This window comes from Ovis canadensis, chromosome 25 (genome assembly GCF_042477335.2).
Source record: "Ovis canadensis isolate MfBH-ARS-UI-01 breed Bighorn chromosome 25, ARS-UI_OviCan_v2, whole genome shotgun sequence".
Taxonomy (NCBI): Eukaryota; Metazoa; Chordata; class Mammalia; order Artiodactyla; family Bovidae; genus Ovis; species Ovis canadensis.
In genome coordinates this window covers 22,127,416-22,147,373 of record NC_091269.1, presented here as the reverse complement: position 1 = coordinate 22,147,373, position 19,958 = coordinate 22,127,416, and the positions used below count along the sequence as shown (strand labels likewise).

Genomic DNA, 19,958 nt, shown 5'->3' with positions numbered 1-19,958 from the left:
ACTTTGTCCTGCCTTCAACAAGGGTACAAAAACTTAACTGCATGCATTCAGGTACACAGACTGTGTACCTGAAAAAACGAAGTTTTATTTTAATAAAATCCTGCCTGTTGCCATTTGGAGGTATAGCCTAACCTGGGGACCAGAGGCAGCCATAATGAAAACTATATAAGGCCCCTGACAAACCCATCCTCTATCCTTGGCACTTCCGGTTGTATGAAGATGAACCAGACCTGGAAGATCTTGCAGTCTGGGAGGAGAGTCAAGACTGTTAACAACACAGAATGTGATAGATTCCATGAACGAAATATAAATGAAGTGGGGAGAAAACTCAAAAGAAGCAATTTTATGGGTTGAATTGGGATCTCCAGAAAAATCCACATGTTGAGGTTCTCAGTCTTCTTACCTTAGAATATAGCCTTATTTAGAAATACGCTGTTGCAGGTGTCATTTGTTCAGATGGGGTAGAACTGGAGCAGAGTGGCCCCGGCCAATGTGTCTGATGTCCATAATTAAGTTGATATTTAGAGACAGACATGCACATAGGGATAGCACCACGTGAAGCCCAAGGTAGAGACTGGGGGGTGATGCCGCCAGAGGCCAAGAAATAAAAACCACCAGCAAAGCATCAGAAACTAGGGGAGGGGCCTGAAGGGCTCTCACAGCCCTCCTCACAGCCCCAGAAAGAGTTGATCCTGCTCTCAGGAGTATGAGATATGTTTCAATCATTTAAGCCTCTCCATCTGTGTTACTTTGTTAGAGTTTCCCTAGGAAACAGGGAGAGTTCGTGATGCAGGCTAGTAAGGAAGATTTCACCAAATTGGAGGAGGTAGAATCTGAGCTCAGTCTTAAAAGAGAAGGCATGCAAAGAGGAAGGAGCATTAGGAAAAACAGAAAACAGAAAAACACCAAACGTGCTTGGGAAGCTGACATTACCTTTAGAACCTACAGGCAGTCAGGGGAGCAGGCAGAGATAATTCGTTAGAGGCGTCACGGACGAGTATCTTAGGTTTGGAGAAATATATTTTGAATTGTGACATTATTTGTATAATTCTGCTTGTCTTACAAATAAAATCTCATATTTTCATCCGGACCTTAATGTCACTGCTGAACTCTAAACATTTCACTACTGACTTTTGAACTCGAACGTGCACAAGCCGCTAAAGGGAATTTATGATGTCAGAGTCAAAACTTGGGCCTTCAATTTTAAAAACGAGATGGCCTCAGAACAGTTTCCCTACTCACATATCAGTGATATTAATAACTTTTAATTCTGTTTGAAGGGCTTGTTAATTCCTAGTGTTCTACGAAATACAATACAAGGAGTCTGGGATAGATTTCAAAAGGCCTAGATTCAGGACTTCCCTGGTGGTCTGCTGCTTGAGACTCCAGACTCATCATGTAGAGGCCTGGTTCAGTTCCTGGACTGGGAACTAGATCCCGCATGCCACAACTAAAAGAAGGTTCCACACGCCACAATTACTAAAGACCCCATGTGCTGCAACTCAGACCCAGTGCAGCCAAAGAAATTAATATAAGTAAAAATTTTAAAGTCAATACACAAAGCTTCATTAAAAGAAAAAGTCTAAATTCAAGGAAAGAGCTCATTTCAGTGTAGACTTTTTAAAGTGGCAAAGACACTTGTCCCACCCCCCCACCCACACACACACAAGGCCTCACTTGTGTGTATAAAAATAGAGCAACATCTCCAGTTTTTACCTTTCAAAACTGCGGTGAGGGTACATGAGATGAGATTTTAAAAGATGCTTGTGCAGGGAAATAGATGTATTTTACTTGATTTCTTCATTTACTCAAGAAAAAGGGTAGATTGCACGGCCTCTAATATTCCTCCCACTATTAAATCCTAAGTTAACTGCATTCTTACAGAACAGGCTTAGAGCAACGGGAACTGCGTGTGTGTATGGGGTAGAGGGATGTATCTACAAAGACACAGCCTTGCTTCTCGTTGTGCCCTTAGATGGCCTGTTGTTTAGTCACTGAGTTGTGTCCAGCTCTTTTGCCACCCCATGGACTGCAGCCCTGCCAGGCTCCTCTGTCCATGGGATTTCCCAGGCAAGAACACTGGAGTGGGTAGCCATTTCCTTCTCCAGGGATCTTCCTGACCTGGGGATCGAACTCGGTCCTCCTGCACTGGCGGGAGGATTCTTTTATCGCTGCACCATCGGGGAACCTCTAGCTCTTAGATGGCAGCAGGTGGCTCATTCACAACAAAGCCCCCTTCAGCCAGCTTTCTCCCTTTGTCAGACAGGTTTCCCTTGGCTTTTTAACTCAAAGATTCAACAGGATAATCAATCAACCCCTCTCAATCTCTCTCTCCATGTCTCTCTTCTCTTCCTTGCCCTAAGAAACTACCTTTTTACTACATTTTGAAAACTATCAAATGTTCACAAAGTGAGAATAATACAACGGCCCCATAAAGTTCTGCCACGCTTGCTTCAACTATCCACCAATTCCTCTCCCCCTCCCTCCCTCCCACTCCATGGAATTTTAGAGCAAATTCCAGACTTCATGTGCTTTGATATGCATGTCTAAAATACATATGCATATTGGTTTTTTGGCCACGCTGCACGGCATGCAGGATCTTAGTGCTCTGCCCTTGGCAGTGAAAGCACAGAGCCCTAACCACTGGACTACCGGCGAATTCCCATGTGTATATTCTTCTACGGGCTTCCCTGTTGGCTCAGCAGTAAAGAATCTGCTTGTCAATGCAGAAGCTGAGGGTTTGATCTCTGGGTTGGGAATATCAAATGGCAACCCACCCCAGTATTCTCTTGCCTGGAAAATCCCATGGACAGAGAAGCCTGGTGGGCTGCAGTCCATGGGGTCACAAAAGAGTTGGACACAACTTAGTGTCTAAACAACAACATATTCTTTTATGACAAGATGCCATTATGAAACATAACAAAATTAATGATGATTTATTAGAGTCATATCATGCCGCCTTTCAATGTTTTTAAACAAGAATAAATGGCAAGATTTTACATAATCTACAATGTAACCAAAAGAATACTTTAGTAAAAGCCAGCTTGGAGCTTTCTGATGTAGCATTCTGTTACATAAATGACTTTAGAGGGAAGCACAGATGGACATATAGATTGGAAGACGTGAAGAATATTCTCTCACAGATTCGTTTGTCCATCTCTCATCACTGTTCTGCGCTTCAGTTCTAGTAACCTCAGAATGACGCTGTTACCTGACAGTACACTAACACGGATTAAAGAAATAGCATCTGTCGGGAAGATCCCTGGAGAAGGAACAGGCCATCCACTCCAGTATTCTTGGGCTTCCCTGGTAGCTCAGGCGGTATAGAATCCACCTGCAATGTGGGAGCCCTGGGTTTGATCCCTGGGTTGGGAAGATCCCTGGAGAAGGGAAAGGCTACTTACTCCAGCATTCTGGCCTGGAAAAGCCCCATGGACAGTGGAGCTTGGTGGGCTACAGTTCATGGGGTTGCAAAGAGTCAGACATGACTGAGCGACTAAGCACACGTGGGGCAGGTTGGGAGTTTGGGGTGGGCCAGTACACACTGTTATGTTTAAAACAGATAATCAACAAGGACCTAGTGTATAGCACAAGAAACTCTGCTCAGTGTTATGTGGCAGCCTGGACGGGAGGGGAGTTTGGGGGAGAATGGATACATTCTGATGGCTAAGTCCCTTAGCTGTCCACCCAAAACTATCGCAGCATTGTTAATCGGCTATACTCCAATACAAAATAAAAAGTATATTAAAAAAAGAAATAGCATCTGTTAATCTCATTAAGTTCATTGAAGCAGGATGGGGCTGGGTGCTGGTAAGTGGAGCAGATAAATGTGAGGCATATGTACTTTTTTTTCAGGTTGAAAAGTAATCATAGAGAACCCTTTCTCCTTCAGAGCACGTACTGATGCTTCAGAGCACGTGTGACGCATGGAATTCCTATTAACTCTGACAGGGTGGAGTTAGGTAGGAAAGACACGCCAGAAACTCACTCCCTAACCTTGGGAGAAAATGTTAGTGCTATGCCTACAGCTCTAGGAAGAGATACATATAAATTTATGTTCATGTCATTTCAATCTTCAATATCTGGTAAACAAGAATTTAGGAAAGGGAGTCTGGCTGATAATTGTCCCAGAAGAAAACAACTCAATTTGTCAGTAAATAACAAAAATATTCATATTACCCAGCTATTCTGCTTTCAGCAACTTATTCTAAATAAACAAAGATGCAGGCAAAGATGCACTTCTAAGGTCATTGTATCAGTGTTGCTTATAACCACAAACATTTTAAAAATGTCCAACAACACAATTGGTGGAATAAATTACATTACAGCATCATGATGGTATACCTTGTAGCCTTTAAAAAGCACCTAGTAGGAATATAGTGGTTAACATGTAAATATTTTGACATTATATTTAATTTTTGAAAATCATGTTATTAAATAGTACAATGAGGATAATTCCTCTTTAACCTAACAGTAATTTTATTAGTGTTTACACACCTGCACACATACATATACACATATGCACAAACAAGATTACAAAGATATAGAATCAATATAATGCTAATAGTAATAATCTCTTCAAGTAGAACATAATTTTTTGACTTTAGATTTTTCAACAATGTACATATAAAAATTAGGTAAAAAAATTTTTTCTTGCAAAAATTTAACTACCATATCTGGCAACATGGAAGAATGACCTGAAGTAGAATGCCATATACTATAAACCCACAGAAATAACACATAAAGGAACACAGAAAAAGAAAACAAGTCTCTGAGAAAGAGTGATCTGAAATGCAGGCTGAGATGCACATGAACTGACCACGCCCATGGTTGAAAACACACAGATATGTTGCTCCTAGGGGACCCAACAGTAGGTACTAAACACCAGGAGCCTGGATTTAACGACACACAAGGGCAGGAGATAAAACTTTAGGTTAAGTGAAAAATACATAATATACCTGAATACATGATCCCCACTGATCCACCAGGATTAGCCCCTCAAGGATAGTCTGAAAGATATTATGAAATAAGCATATTTAAAAATTAATTAGAGAGATTTTTAAAAGAAAGGAATAGAAAATCAAAGAATAGGCACTATGAAAACAGAACAGGAAGGATTGAAAAACAGATAAAACTTACAGAAATTAAAAATAGTTATTGAAACCAAAAAAATTTATTCTCTCCACCAACAAGTTTAATAGATGAATTAAATAGTAAATTAAGTTCCAAAGTAGAGATTATGAGAGATCTGCAAGCTAGCATTAAGAAAACTGCTGAATACTAACTAATTCCCTGACTGGATAGCAAGGCTCATTTGACTCAGAGGCTGCCAGGAAGAGCTAGCTAGCAATTGCTAGTCAGGAACTTGGAGAAGGGGGGCGAGGAGAACTGGGAAGTCTGTTTCCAAGCCCTGAATGAGCCCTTACATCTTGTGAGGTAAGTAAAGGAAAGATTAATAAAAATTTACAGGCCTATGATTATAAAAAGTTAAATGTATACTTACTCTGTACCTTGACATCATGAAGTCATCATGTTTTCCTATAATATTAATTTTAAATTGTTCGAGAGACTGTTGATTTGCAACTCTGCTACTGGGAACATGCTTGTAATGGGAAAGTCACAATATTTGCTGTAGAGAATGGATTACTTATTGTCATAACCTTTTTTTTTTTTTGTCATGGGGCTGTTGATTTTCCCTGCCGGCTTTGGTGATAATTAATTCACTGATTCCACATAACTCACTCTAACTCAACCATGACAAAGGAACAAAGTTAAAGACATTTTTCTCCTTATGAAAAGGTATATTTCAAGTGACAAGCAAATTCAGTTTAAAACACACTGCAAAATTCTATCCAGTACTGAAAGAAGTAATACAAGAACAGGAAGACAAATTTGAAGAAAAACAAGGCAAGAATAGTTGCCCTCTCATTTACCAACACTCAGTATAAACCGGCAGTGATCAGTAAGTGTGTTATTGGTGCAAGGACAGGCAAATAGACCAGTGGGCCATGAAAGATGGAGCCAAAAGAAACCCACATTTCTTAGAACTTAAGATAATGGAGACTGCATTGCAAACTGATGGGGAAAGGATAAAGTTTTCAATCCACATGGAAAAATAAGACCCCTTCTCTCATCCATATCACACACCATACCCTGGAATACCAAAAAAATTTCCACAATGATTCCAAACTAATGGAAAAAGCAAAACTTTTAAAGATTTATAGACAACCCAATCAAAAAAGGGACAGAAGACCTAAATAGACATTTCTCCAAAGACATACAGATGGACAGCAGGCACATGGAAAGATGCTCATCATAGCTAATTATTAGAGAAATGCAAATCAAAACCACAATGAGGTATCACTTCACATTGCTCAGAATGGCCAACATCAAAAAGTCTACAGGGGGTATCCTGGTTGTCCAGTGGTTAGAACTCTGCATTTTCACTGCCAAGGGCCCAGGTTCAATCCCTGGTTGGGGAACTAAGATCCCACAAGTCACACAAAGTAGGGGAAAAAAGCTACAAAAAATGAATGCTGAAGGGGATGTGGAGAAGAGGGAATCCTCCTACACTGTTGGTGGGAATGTAAATTGCAGCCACAATGGAGAACAGTGTGGAGGTGCCTTAAAAAACTAAAAACAGAATTACCATATGATCTAGCAATCCCACTCCTGGGCATATATCCGGAGAAAACTCTTAACTCGAAAAGATATATGCAACCCAATGTTCATAGCAGCACTACTTATAATAGCCAGGACATGGAAACAACCCAAGTGTCCATCAACAGAGGACTGGTTTAAGAAAGGGTATATAGATACAGATAGATATAGATATAGATATATGATGGATTATTACTCAGCCATAAAAAAAAGAATGAAATAATGCTATTTGTAGCAACATGGATGGACCTAGAGATTATCATGCTAAGCAAAGAAAGTCAGAAAGAGAAAGATAAATATCATATCAACTATGGTTTTCCCAGCAGTCACGTACAGATGTGAGTTGGACCATAAAGAAGGCTGAGCGCCAAAGAATTGATGCTTTTGAACTGTGGTGCTGGAGAAGACTCTTGAGAGTCTCTTGGACTGCAAGGAGATCAAACCAGGCAATCCTAAAGGAAATCAGTCCTGGGTGTTCACTGGAAGGACTGATGCTGAAGCTGAAGCTCCAATACTTTGGCTAGCTGATGAGAAGAGCCAACTCACTGAAAAAGACCCTGCTGCTGGGAAAGATTGAGGGCAAGAGAAAGGGATGACAGAGGATGAGATGGTTGGACAGCATCATCGACTCAATGGACATGAGTTTGAGCAAATTCCAGGAGAGTGAAGGACCGGGAAGCCTGGTGTGCTGCAATCCATGGGGTTGCAACGAATTGGACATGACTGAGCAACTGAACAATAACAACAACAGCAACAACAAAATCACTTATATGTGGAATCCAAAAGAAAAAGATACAAATGAACTTCTTTATCAAACAGAAACAGACTCACAAACAGAAAACAAACCTATGGTTACCAAAGGAGAAGAGGGAGAGATACATTTGGAATTTGTGATTAACAGATACACACTACTGTATACGAGATTGATAAACAAGGACTTATGGCGTATTATAGGGAATTATATTCAACATCTGTAATAACCTATAATGGAAAAGTCTGAAAAAATATGCATGTGGCTCAGAGGTTAAAGCATCTGCCTGGAATGCAGGAGACCTGGGTTCGATCCCTGGGTTGGGAAGATCCCCTGGAGAAGGAAATGGCAACCCACTCCAGTACTCTTGCCTGAAGAATCCCATGGAGTGAGGAGCCTGATAGGCTACAGTCCATGGGGTCGCAAAGAGTTGGACACGACTGAGCAACTTCACTTTTTTCATATATATGTATAACCGAATCACTTTGCTGTACACCTGAGACACTATACTTCAATATAAATTTAAAACATTTTAAATGATAGACCAAAATATACGATAGTATACTTATGACCTCAGGGTATGGTTGAAGTTCTTAAGACAATAACAGCACAAACCATAGAAGAATGGTAAATGTGCTGACATTAAAATCACACATATCTGTATGAGAAAACACACTCCCAACCATAGACCAGGAAAAGCTATTCATATAAAGAAGAATTTCAAAAATGGGGAAAGGCCATGAGGGGGTTGGGGGAAACAATATAACAGAAAAACGCTGAAATCATATGAACAAGTAATTTATAAAAGAAGAAATATGAATGGCAACGAGTTCATAATTGCAGAGACCGCCACTGTCAGATTAGACCCCGCTGAATTATCAGTATTCAACAGTTTCTGGCTCACAAAAAATGCAATTTCACATAGGTAAAACTAGTACAGCGAGGGACAAAATCATCTTAAAAGATACCATTTCAAAACCATCAGGCTGGGACTTCTCAGGCGGTTCAGTGGCTAAGGCTCTGCTGGGGAACTAGATCCCCCATGCCACGACTAAAGATCCTGTATGCTGCAGTGAGAATCAAAGACTCTGCGGGTCCCAACTAAGACGCGGTGCAGCCAAATAAATAAATATTTTAAAAATACATAAATAAATAAAAATAACCATCAGGTTGGTTATTAGGGTTGGCAAAATGATGTGGGAACACAAACTTTTACACAGTTGCAGAAAGAAATATAGATTAGTATAGTACTTTATAACATCTAGTAAAATTTAATGTCTACATTCTAAGACCAAGCAATTTCTCTCCCATATCATCTACCTAGAGAAATTGTTATATATGCTCACAAGGAGACAAGCTGAGAATATTGTATTAATCAGTTTTACAGAGAAACAGAACGAGAAGGGCACAGGTGTATGTAACTACCTATCGATAGGTAGGTAGACACATAGACACATACATACAATACACATATAGATATATATAAAGAGATTTATTATAAGGAATTGGCTCCTGCAATTATGGAGGCTGAAAAGCCCCAAGAACTGCAGCTGTCAAGCTGAAGGCCCGGGAGAGCCGAAGGTGTAAATTTCAGTTCAAAATCCAGCAGGCTCACTGACCAAGAAAAACTGATATTTCAGTCTGAGTTCAAAGGCCAGGAAAGATCAAAGTCTCAAGCAGTCAGGCAAGAAGAATTCCCTCCAGCCTTCTGTCCTATTCAGGGTTGGATGGGGTCCACCTGCATTAGGGAGGGCCAGAGGCTTTACGCAGTCTACAGATTCAAATGTCAATTTCATCCAAAAAATATCCTCACAGACATACCCAGAATAATGTGTGATGAAATGTCGGGGCATGTCTTAGCCCAGTCAGCTTGACACATAAAATTAATCATCACAGGTACTCACTACTCTATTACAAATATTATCTGTAATACCAAAGAACTGAAAACAATCTCCTTGTCTGTTCATTTCACAAGTATTCACTAAGTACCCATTATGTGTACCCATGGATTGTTCAATATGTCTGGGATACACCAGGGAGTACAAACATTCCTCTCCCTGGAGAGCTTACATATTAGTTAAGGGAGACAAATAGCAAGCATAACACTTTGGTTGGTTACATATTACGCATGTAAGAAGGGAATGGTACTTTCCACAGTGCCAAGGACACTGTTCGTACTGTGTTCCATGGAGAGGCCACCCTCTGAAAGTGCATTGGGAGTAGGTTGCAAATAGCGATTAAATTAGATCGTGGTAGGCCTTATTTGGAAGGTGGCTTGTTAGCACAAACTTAAAAGTGATGAGAAAATAGTGCACAGATATCTGAATAAAAAAAAGAGACAAGAAACAGACCTTGGTAAAACAACAAACACGCTGGAGGCCAGTGAAGCTGGAGGGCAGTAAGTCAAAGGGAGTGTGTGGTGTGTGTATGTGTGTGCGTGTGTGTGTGTGCGGGCGCGTGCAGTCATGTCTGACTTTTGCAACCCTATGGACCATAGCCCACCAGGTTCCTCCATGCACGGGATTTCCCAGGCAAAAATACTGGAGTGGGTTGTCATCTTCTCCTCCAAGGGGTCTTCCCAATCCAGGGATCGAAGCCGAGTCTCCTGAATCTCTTGCATTGGCAAGCAGATTCTTTACCACTGAGCAACCACGAGGGAAGCCCGGAGGGAGAATATTAGGCTGAAATAAGAGGAGGCAGGCAGATGGTATAGAGCTGGGGTCGCCAGCCTCTGGGATCTAATGCCTGATGATCTGAGCTGAAGCTGATGCAATAATAGAAATAAAGTTCAGAATAAGTGTAATGCGCTTGAGTCATCCCCAAACCGTCCTCCCCACTCCCCAGGTCTGTGAAAAAACTGCCTTCCACGAAACCAGTCCCTGGTACCACAAAGGTCAAGGACCTTTAGTGCAGAGTCCTGTGGCCATATCAAGGGCTTGGGCATTTTAGTCTGAATGAAACAGTAGCCACTGCAAGGATTTCAAAAGACAGGCAAGCTGGCCTGACTGCAGGTTAATGGACCACTCTCCCTACTCGGGAGGGGACAAGGATGGAAGAAGGAAGCTGCAGCAGTAACCCAAATGAAAGGCGGTGACAGCGTGGACCAGGATGATAAAAGATGCTGGGTATATTTTAAATATAGACCTATAGAATTCCTGACAGATTAAATACGGAATGTGAGCCAAAGTGAGGAACTGAGATGACTATCAGCAGGCCTGATCGTTTGCCAGGATGAAGTCACCATCAATTGAGAAGAAGCAGATAACAGTGGGAGAAGGTTTGACAGGAGAAACAAGCTAACTTCTGGACCTGTTAACTTGGATGCATCCATCAGACACTCAAGTGGAGATTTTGAATTGGGAATTGACACGTATAACTTGGAGGCTTCCCAAGTGACACAAAGAATCTGCCTGCCAATGCAGGAGATGTAAGAGATGTGGGTTCCATCCCTGGGTTGGGAAGATATCCTGGAGAAAGAATGGCAACCCATTCCAGTATCCTTGCCTGAAAACTCCCATGGACAGAGGAGCCGGGCAGCCTACAGTCCATGGGGTTGCAGAGTAGAACACGACTGACTGAGAACACACATGTACATGTGGAGTTCAAAAGAGATGCCGACACAGAAATATAAAACTGTCAGCATGTAGATGGCATATACATCCATCAATCAGTTCAGTTCAGTCGCTCAGTCGTGTCCGACTCTTTGCGACCCCATGAATCGCAGCACACCACGCCTCTCTGTCCATCACCAACTCCCGGAGTTCACTCAGACTCATGTCCACCGAGTCGGTGATGCCATCCAGCCATCTCATCCTCTGTTGTCCCCTTCTCTTCCTGCCCCCAATCCCTCCCAGCATCAGAGTCTTTTCCAATGAGTCAACTCTTCGCATGAGGTAGCCCAAGTACTGGAGTTTCAGCTTTAGCATCAGTCCTTCCAATGAACACCCAGGACTGATTTCCTTTAGGATGGACTGGTTGGATCTCCTTGCAGTTCAAGGGATGCTCAAGAGTCTTCTCCAACACCACAGTTCAAAAGCATTAATTCTTCGGCGCTCAGCTTTCTTCAACGTCCAACTCTCACATCCATACATGACCACTGGAAAAACAATAGCCTTGACTAGACGGAACTTTGTTGGCAAGGTAATATTTCTGCTTTTCAATATGCTATCTAGGTTGGTCATAACTTTCCTTCCAAGGAGTAAGTGTCTTCCAATTTCACAGCTACAATCACCATCTGCAGTGATTTTGGAGCCCCCCAAAATAGTCTGACACTGTTTCCACTGTTTCCCCATCTATTTCCCATGAAGTGATGGAACCAGATGCCATAATCTTCGTTTTCTGAATGTTGAGCTTTAAGCCAACTTTTTCACTCTCTTTTCTCACTTTCATCAAGAGGCTTATTTCCTTTTCACTTTCTGCCATTAGGGTGGTGTCATCTGCATATCTGAGGTTATTGATATTTCTCCCAGCAATCTTGATTCCAGCTTGTGCTTCTTCCAGCCCAGCGTTTCTCATGATGTACTCTGCATATAAATAAGCAGGGTGACAGTATACAGCCTTGAGATACTCCTTTTCCTATTTGGAACCAGTCTGTTGTTCCATGTCCAGTTAGAACTGTTGCTTCCTGACCTGCACATAGGTTTCTCAGGAGGCAGGTCAGGTGGTCTGGTATTCCCATCTCTTTCAGAATTTTCCACAGTTTATTGTGATCCACACAGTCAAAGGCTTTGGCATAGTCGATAAAGCAGAAATAGATGTTTTTCTGGAACTCTCTTGCTTTTTCCATGATCCAGACGATGTTGACAATTTGATCTCTGGTTCCTCTGCCTTTTCTAAAACCAGCTTGAACATCAGGAAGTTCACGGTTCATGGATTGCTGAAGCCTGGCTTGGAGAATTTTGAGCATTACTTTACTAGCGTGTGAGATGAGTGCAACTGTGCAGTAGTCTGAGCATTCTTTGGCATTGCCTTTCTTTGGGATTGGAATGAAAACTGACCTTTTCCATTCCTGTGGCCACTGCTGAGTTTTCCAAATTTGCTGGCATATTGAGTGCAGCACTTTCACAGCATCATCTTTCAGGATTTGAAATAGCTCAACTGGGATTCCATCACCTCCACTAGCTTTGTTCGTAGTGATGCTTTCTAAGGCCCACTTGACTTCACATTCCAGGATGTCTGGCTCTAGGTGAGTGATCACACCATCATGATTATCTGGGTTGTGAAGCTCTTTTTCGTACAGTTCTTCTGTGTATTCTTGTCACCTCTTCTTAATATCTTCTGCTTCTATTAGGTCCATACCATTTCTGTCCTTTATTGAGCCCATCTTTGCATGAAATATTCCCTTGGTATCTCTAATTTTCTTGAAGAGATCTCTAGTCTTTCCCATTCTGGTGTTTTCCTCTATTTCTTTCCTTGATTGCTGAGGAAGGCTTTCTTATCTCTCCTTGCTATTCTTTGGAACTCTGCATTCAGATGCTTATATCTTTCCTTTTTTCCTTTGCTTTTCCCTTCTCTTCTTTTCATAGCTATTTGTAAGGCCTCCTCAGACAGCCATTTTGCTTTTTGCATTTCTTTTCCATGAGGATGGTCTTGATCCCTGTCTCCTGTACAATGTCACGAACCTCCATCCATAGTTCATCAGGCACTCTATCAGATCTAGTCCCTTAAATCTATTTCTCACTTCCACTGTATAATCATAAGGGATTTGATTTAGGTCATATTTGAATGGTCTAGTGGTTTTCCCCACTTTCTTCAATTTCAGTCTGAATTTGGCAATAAGAAGTTCATGATCTGAACCACAGTCAGCTCCTGGTCTTGTTTTTGTTGACTGTATAGAACTTCTCCATCTTTGGCTGCAAAGAATATAATCAATCTGATTTCAGTGTTAACCATCTCTGGTGATGTTCATGTGTAGAGTCTTCTCTTGTGCTGTTGGAAGAGGGTGTTTGCTATGACCAGTGTGTTCTCTTGGCAAAATTCTATTAGCCTTTGCGCTGCTTCATTCCATATTCCAAGGCCAAATTTGCCTGTTACTCCAGGTGTTTCTTGACTTCCTACTTTTGCATTCCAGTCTCCTATAATGAAAAGGACATCTTTTTGGGGTGTTAGTTCTAAAAGATCTTGTAGGTCTTCATAGAACCGTTCAACTTCGGCTTCTTCAGCATTACTGGCTGCGGCTTAGGCTTGGATTACTGTGAAATTGAATGGTTTGCCATGGAAACGAAGAGAGATCATTCTGTTGTTTTTGAGACTGCATCCAAGTACTGCATTTCGGACTCTTCTGTTGACCATGATGGCTACTCCATTTCTTCTAAGTGATTCCTGCCCGCAGTAATAGATATAATGGTCATCTGAGTTAAATTCACCCATTCCAGTCCATTTTAGTTCGCTGATTCCTGGAATGTCGATGTTCACTCTTGCCAGCTCCTGTTTGACCACTTCCAATTTGCCTTGATTCATGGACCTGACAATTCAGGTTCCTATGCAATATTGCTCTTTACAGCATCGGACCTTGCTTCTATCACCAGTCACATCCACAACTGATATTGTTTTTACTTTGGCTCCATCCCTTCATTCTTTCTGGAGTTATTTCTCCACTGATCTCCAGTATCATATTGAGCACCTACTGTCCCGGGGAATTCCCTTTTCTGTATCCTATCATTTTGCCTTTTCCTACTGTTCATGGGGTTCTCAAGGCAAGAATACTGAAGTGGTTTGCCATTCCCTTCTCCGGTGGACCGCATTCTGTCAGACCTCTCCACCATGACCTGCCCATCTTGGGTGGCCCCACATGGCATGGCTTAGTTTCACTGAGTAGACATCCCCTTAATGGTTTTATACATCCATAAGACTGCATAAAACCATTAAGGGGATGAATGTAATTAGAGAAGACATCCAAGGATTGAGCCTCAGGTCCTCTAAGGTGAGGTCAGGGTGATAAGAAGGAATCAACAAAGGAGGCTGAGAAGCAGCCAGAGAAACAGGAGGAAGACCAAGAAAGGGGTGTCTGGAAGTAAGTGGAAAGAGCATCCAAGGAGAAGGTCCTGGACAGGTTCATCACCACCTGTCAAATGCTGCTGCAGGTTGAGTAAGACAGACAGTTATATATTAAACCAAACAAAACAAAAGACATACGCAAGGAGGGATAGGAGGAGGCTCAAGAGGGAGCAGATACATGTACACTTAGAGCTGACTCATGTTGTTGTATAGCAGACATACATTGTACATATTGTGTACCAACATAACATTGTAAAGCAATTATCTTCCAATTAAAAATAAATTTTTAAAGAAAGAAAAAAAAATCCCAACATTTGGAAAAGAGCTGAAGTTCAGGTGAATTGTTGGGGACAAGTCTGAGTGGATCCCAGAGATTATGGGAGAAGAATTAGATTCAGAAAGTATACACATCTCTTTCAGGAAGTTTTTAAAGATATGTTTGTATGTTGGTGGGAAATTCCAGTAGAAAGGGAATAAAATCAATCATTCAGGAAGGAGAGAGGTGAGACTTGCTGGAGTAGCCACTGAACAGAGGAGAGTGGACCCAGGACACAAGTGGAGAGGCTGGCCTTAGAGAAAACACAGAGAGCAGGAGGCAGGGAGGCAGAGGAGGCGAAGCCAAATGCTGGTTGGTAAGTGTGATGAGATTGCGGAAATTCTCCTCTGTCGTCCTCAGTCTTCCTAGTCCTTGGCCAAATGGGAGGCCGAAGAGGAGACATAGGAGACAGTGTGAAATGTCACTGATGAGAGAGGAAGAATGAATGGACTGAGGGAAAGCAGCATGGCTGCCAGGCAGCATGAGCCCAACACGATGCTCACGGTCACAGAGGGAGACCAGTCAGTGTGGTCATCTACTGCTCCTGTGTTTGCTTCAGCACCACAGGGGCATGTGTAAAGGAGTTAGAGAGATGCACTTAATCTGGGATTTAGTTTCCACCAATGAGTAAGATGAAGTAAGAGAAAGCAGGAGAGCTGAAGGTGTATGCAAAGGAAAGGGAATTATCAGCAAGGACATTAAAGCTGGGAGATAAAGGGAAGGAGGCTACTCAGAGGTTAATGAGCAGTGGAAAGGTCAATGAATTGAAGGGTCCAGTGGGATCTAAGAACTGTTAGAGTTGGGATACTAGAAAGGTGTAAACTGATCTTTCAACATGGTAGTAAACAGGACTTCCCCGGTGGTCCAGTATGTTAGAAGAATTATCTTCATGTATCTTGAACTTGCCATTGAATTAAAAAGGGTCTGATATAGAAAGAATGAGCATAAACCAGGAGCTAAATAAATTAATAAACCTAAATTAATAAACCAGGAGGGTGGTCTGGGGTACAGCTATAGTCTAGGGGAAATGGATAAACTGGTTAAGCCCTAAAAGTAGAATACTATGTAGCAGCTAAGACGAATTAACTGGAATTTACATATATCCATGTGAGTAAATTTCAAAATTTTAAGTATTAAGTGAAATTAAATGAAAAACACTAAATGAAAAAAGTCTAGTTGCAAAAAGATTTGTATACTATGACAGTATTTACAAAATTTTAAAATGCATACAGATGGCTAACAAACACATGAAAAGATGTTCAACATCACTCATTATCAGAGAAATGAAAATCAAAACCACAGTGAGGTACCATTTCATGCCAGTCGGAATGGCTGCTATCCAAAACTCTACAAGCAATAAATGCTGGAGAGGGTGTGGAGAAAAGGGAACCCTCTTATACTGTTGGTGGGAATGCAGACTAGTACAGCCACTATGGAGAATAGTGTGGAGATTCCTTAAAAAACGGGAAATAGAACTGCCATACAACCCAGCAATCCCACTGCTGGGCATACACATCGAGGAAACCAGAATTGAAAGAGACACGTGTACCCCAATGTTCATCGCAGCACTGTTTATAATAGCCAGGACATGGAAGCAACCTAGATGTCCATCAGCAGATGAATGGATAAGAAAGCTGTGGTACATATACACAATGGAGTATTACTCAGCCATTAAAAAGAAAACATTTGAATTGGTTCTAATGAGGTGGATGAAACTGGAGCCTATTATACAGAGTGAAGTAAGCCAGAAAGAAAAACACTAATACAGTATACTAATGCATATATATGGAATTTAGAAAGATGGTAACAATAACCCTGTATGCGAGACAGCAAAAGAGAGACAGATGTATAGAACAGTCTTTTGGACTCTGTGGGAGAGGGAGAGGGTGAGATGATTTGGGAGAATGGCATTGAAACATGTATAATATCATATAAGAAACAAATCGCCAGTCCAGGTTCGATGCATGATACTGGATGCTTGGGGCTGGTGCACTGGGATGACCCAGAGGGATGGTACAGGGAGGGATGAGGGATGGCGGTTCCGGATGGGGAACACGTGTATACCTGTGGTGGATTCATGTTGATGTATGGCAAAACCAATACAATATTGTAAAGTAATTAACCTCCAATTAAAATAAATAAATTTATATTTAAAAAATAAAATTCATTCATATAAAAAAATAAAATAAAATGCAAACAAAACAGAAGTGTTTGTGGACTAATACATAAGCAGTAAAAACAGAAAATAAGTATCAATAGAGTATGTATTCCAATCTTGTGGTTGGTAACTGCCTCTGGGGATGGTGGAGGTGGTGTGAAAACTCTGTAACATCTTAATTCTTTGGAAAGAAGTCTGGAGCAAATGTGGTTTTAAAAAGTTTTACAGAACTCCTCTGTCCACGGGATTCTCCAGGAGAGAATACTGGAGTGGGGTGCTATGCCCTCCTCCAGGAGATCCTCCTGACCCAGGGATCGAACCCTTGTCTCACTGTGTCTCCAGTATTGGCAGGCAGGTTCTTTACCACTAGTGCCACCTGGGAAGCCCTTCTCTGGTCTACTTGCCCCCAAAGCACATCTTTTTAAATCTCAAATCTTCCTAAGAGATGACAAAGTTAATAAAAATAAAAAACAATAATAGTTCCAATATCATCCTTGGTTTCAAACTCTTTACATCACAGAAAGCCTACGAATGTGCCACCAATTTTTCTCCCTTGCTTACCCATTCATGTGTGAAAGGAGGGCAGCTAACAATCACCCTTGTCATTTTGTGTGCATTCTTCTAGAAATAATCTGCACGTTAACAAAAGCATATCATTTTAACCTTTGCACGGTAGTGGCATATCTACATTTTTCTAGTTTCAGTTAAAATAAAATGAATACCTTTCCGTAACAGAATATGCAGACCTGCCTCATTGTTTTCAATGGCTTTACAGCATCTAATCATATGGTTGCACCATAAGTGATTTAATTTGTCCTTCATAGAAGGACACTCACATTTCAAACATTTCAGTATTTCAAAACAATGCTATAATAAGTATGTTTTGAAGATGTGATTCACAAATGTATGAATAAACTTGATAGATATTACCAAAATACCCCTTGTAGGGATCAATGTCAATTTCATAGCATGTATGCTAAGTCGCTTCAGTCGTGTCCGACTCTTCGTGACTCCACGGACTATAGCCCTCCAGGCTTCTCTCTCTGTGGGAGTCTCCAGGCAAGAATACTGGAGTGGGTTGCCATTTCCTTCTCCAGGGGATCTTCCTGACCCAGGAACTGAATCCATGTCTCCTGTGACTTCTGCATTGGCAGGCAGGTTCTTTACCACTAGGACCACCTGGGAATCACCAATTTCATAGATTAATGTCAATTTCCATTTTTTACAGCAGCGTGGAAGCCAACTTCCACCACATCAACATACTGCTACCAGTCGTCCACTGTTTATCCAGCTGATAGGTGAAAAGGGCCAACTTGTAGTTTTAACTTGCATTTTTCTTGCAAAAGAGAACAGGCACCTCTTCTTATGCTTGTTCCCTGGTAGTCAGCATTCAGTCAGGAAAAGAGAAAGCACTCGAGGTATCACACAGGACAGGATTTAACACAGGTGCTTCCAAAACCTTGGAAGGGCTGGGTGAAAGGAAGTTCAGGGAAAGCTGCCAGTGAATTCAGGAAATCAAGAAGTCACAGGAACTGCAGGAAACCACGGCTGATGAGCTCAGCTGCTGGCAGCACTGAAGCAGGTGATTAGTAGAGCGCAGAAGCTCCTGCAAAACCTCACGTAAGCCCTCTGAGCAAGCCCGGCTCTCTGCTTCCAATGCTGCAAAGCAATTACGGCTTCTGTTTCTCTTGTTCTTCAAATATTACATGTACCTCTCATTGGAAGATGGCAAATAAACCCTCTTAGCAAGGAAATCAAGGAAGTGTGGCTTCTAAGCTTCCACCTCCAACAGTACAGTGAGAATTCAGAAGGCAGCCCTGGTACCAAGACTGTGTGTGTGCCCTCAGTCATGTGCAACTCTTCGTAACCCCACGGACTACAGCCCACCAGATTCCTCTGTCCAAGGAGTGTTCCAGGCAAGAATACTGGGTTGCCATTTTCTACTCCAGGGGAGCTTCCTGACTCAGGAATTGAACCCGTGTCTCTTGCATCTCCTGCACTGGCAGGTGGATTCCGTACCACGGCACCAACTGGGAAGACCCTAGTACCAAGTATCAATAGGCAATGCTCAGCATGGCCCACTCCTCTGGCTCGCGGCACTCACACCCTTCCAGCTAGCTTTGAACCTTCAAACCACTTTATGCTTCCATCCAATGTAAGGTAATGATCCTTCATGCAACCAAAGCGGTTCACTGTCTTCCCTTAGGAAGTCCCATCAGTCTCTACCCGTCTCTGGTCTCCGTTCCTCTTTTGGTTCAATACGACTTGTTTCTGCAACTGCTCCCACGGTGAGAGCTGATATTTATAATTTTCTTCTTCTACACCTCCTTCTATGCTTCCTATGCCTTCAGTCAGAACCTCAGTTAATCGAGATGCTTTACCTGGAAGGTGCCTCAAATCGTAATTGCTAAAGATCAGTACCATTAGGGTTCTGCCTCTGGTGTTGCCAAAGCCTTCTATCCGTTCTCCCTCCACGCAGGGATGTACTAAGAGGTGTTCGGAGTACTGTGGCGGCGTTTGAGCGTGCAGGCTCACATGTGTACTTGTGGGTACTATTAGGTAGACAAGGAGTTTTGGAGGCTTTTATTTGTATTATGAATACGGAAAAAAGTGCTGGACTTTTGAGTCTTGAGTTCTTATACTTCCTAGATGCTGTTTCGTCTTGTTTCTTAAGCAAGACTTGCGATTTGGCATGTGTAACTGCTTACTAGTCAAAAGATCGTTGAAATGGGCTATAAATAGGACTTTCCTCCCAAATTGTAGACCAGTAAAAAAAGTACTTTTGATGGTAAGGCACAGCAACGAAAGCAAAATCACTTACGGCTGATTTGCATTGTTGTACAGCAGAAATCAACATAATGTTGTAAAGTAATTATCATCCAATTAAAAATTCTACAATTAAGGGGGACAACATCAAACTAAGAAGCTTCTACTCATCAAAAGAAACAATCAAACCATCAACAAAATGAAAAAGCAACCTACTAAATGGGAGAAAATATCTGCAAGTCATATAACCAAAAATGGTTAATATTCAAAATATACAAAGAATTCACACAACTCAATAACAAAAAAACTAT

General features: G+C 41.7%; 1 protein-coding gene across 4 annotated transcripts in view; it reads right to left on the bottom strand.

Annotated features, from left to right (window-relative positions):
- The window catches only part of DISC1 (DISC1 scaffold protein), a 488,958-nt gene extending 483,321 nt beyond the window's left edge, over nt 1-5,637 (bottom strand). For 2 of the 4 annotated variants that reach the window (XM_069572613.1, XM_069572618.1), the window contains exons 1-2: nt 5,504-5,637; nt 4,959-5,009 (exon numbers count right to left, since the gene is read on the bottom strand). In XM_069572613.1, coding sequence (XP_069428714.1) covers nt 4,959-4,968 — 10 coding nt within the window. In that variant the 5' untranslated portion in view covers nt 4,969-5,009; nt 5,504-5,637. Of the gene's footprint in view, nt 1-4,958; nt 5,010-5,139; nt 5,322-5,503 lie in introns of those variants that run through there. The other 2 variants (XM_069572615.1, XM_069572614.1) reach the window with 2 other exon arrangements.
- Between the last annotated feature and the right edge of the window lie 14,321 nt (nt 5,638-19,958).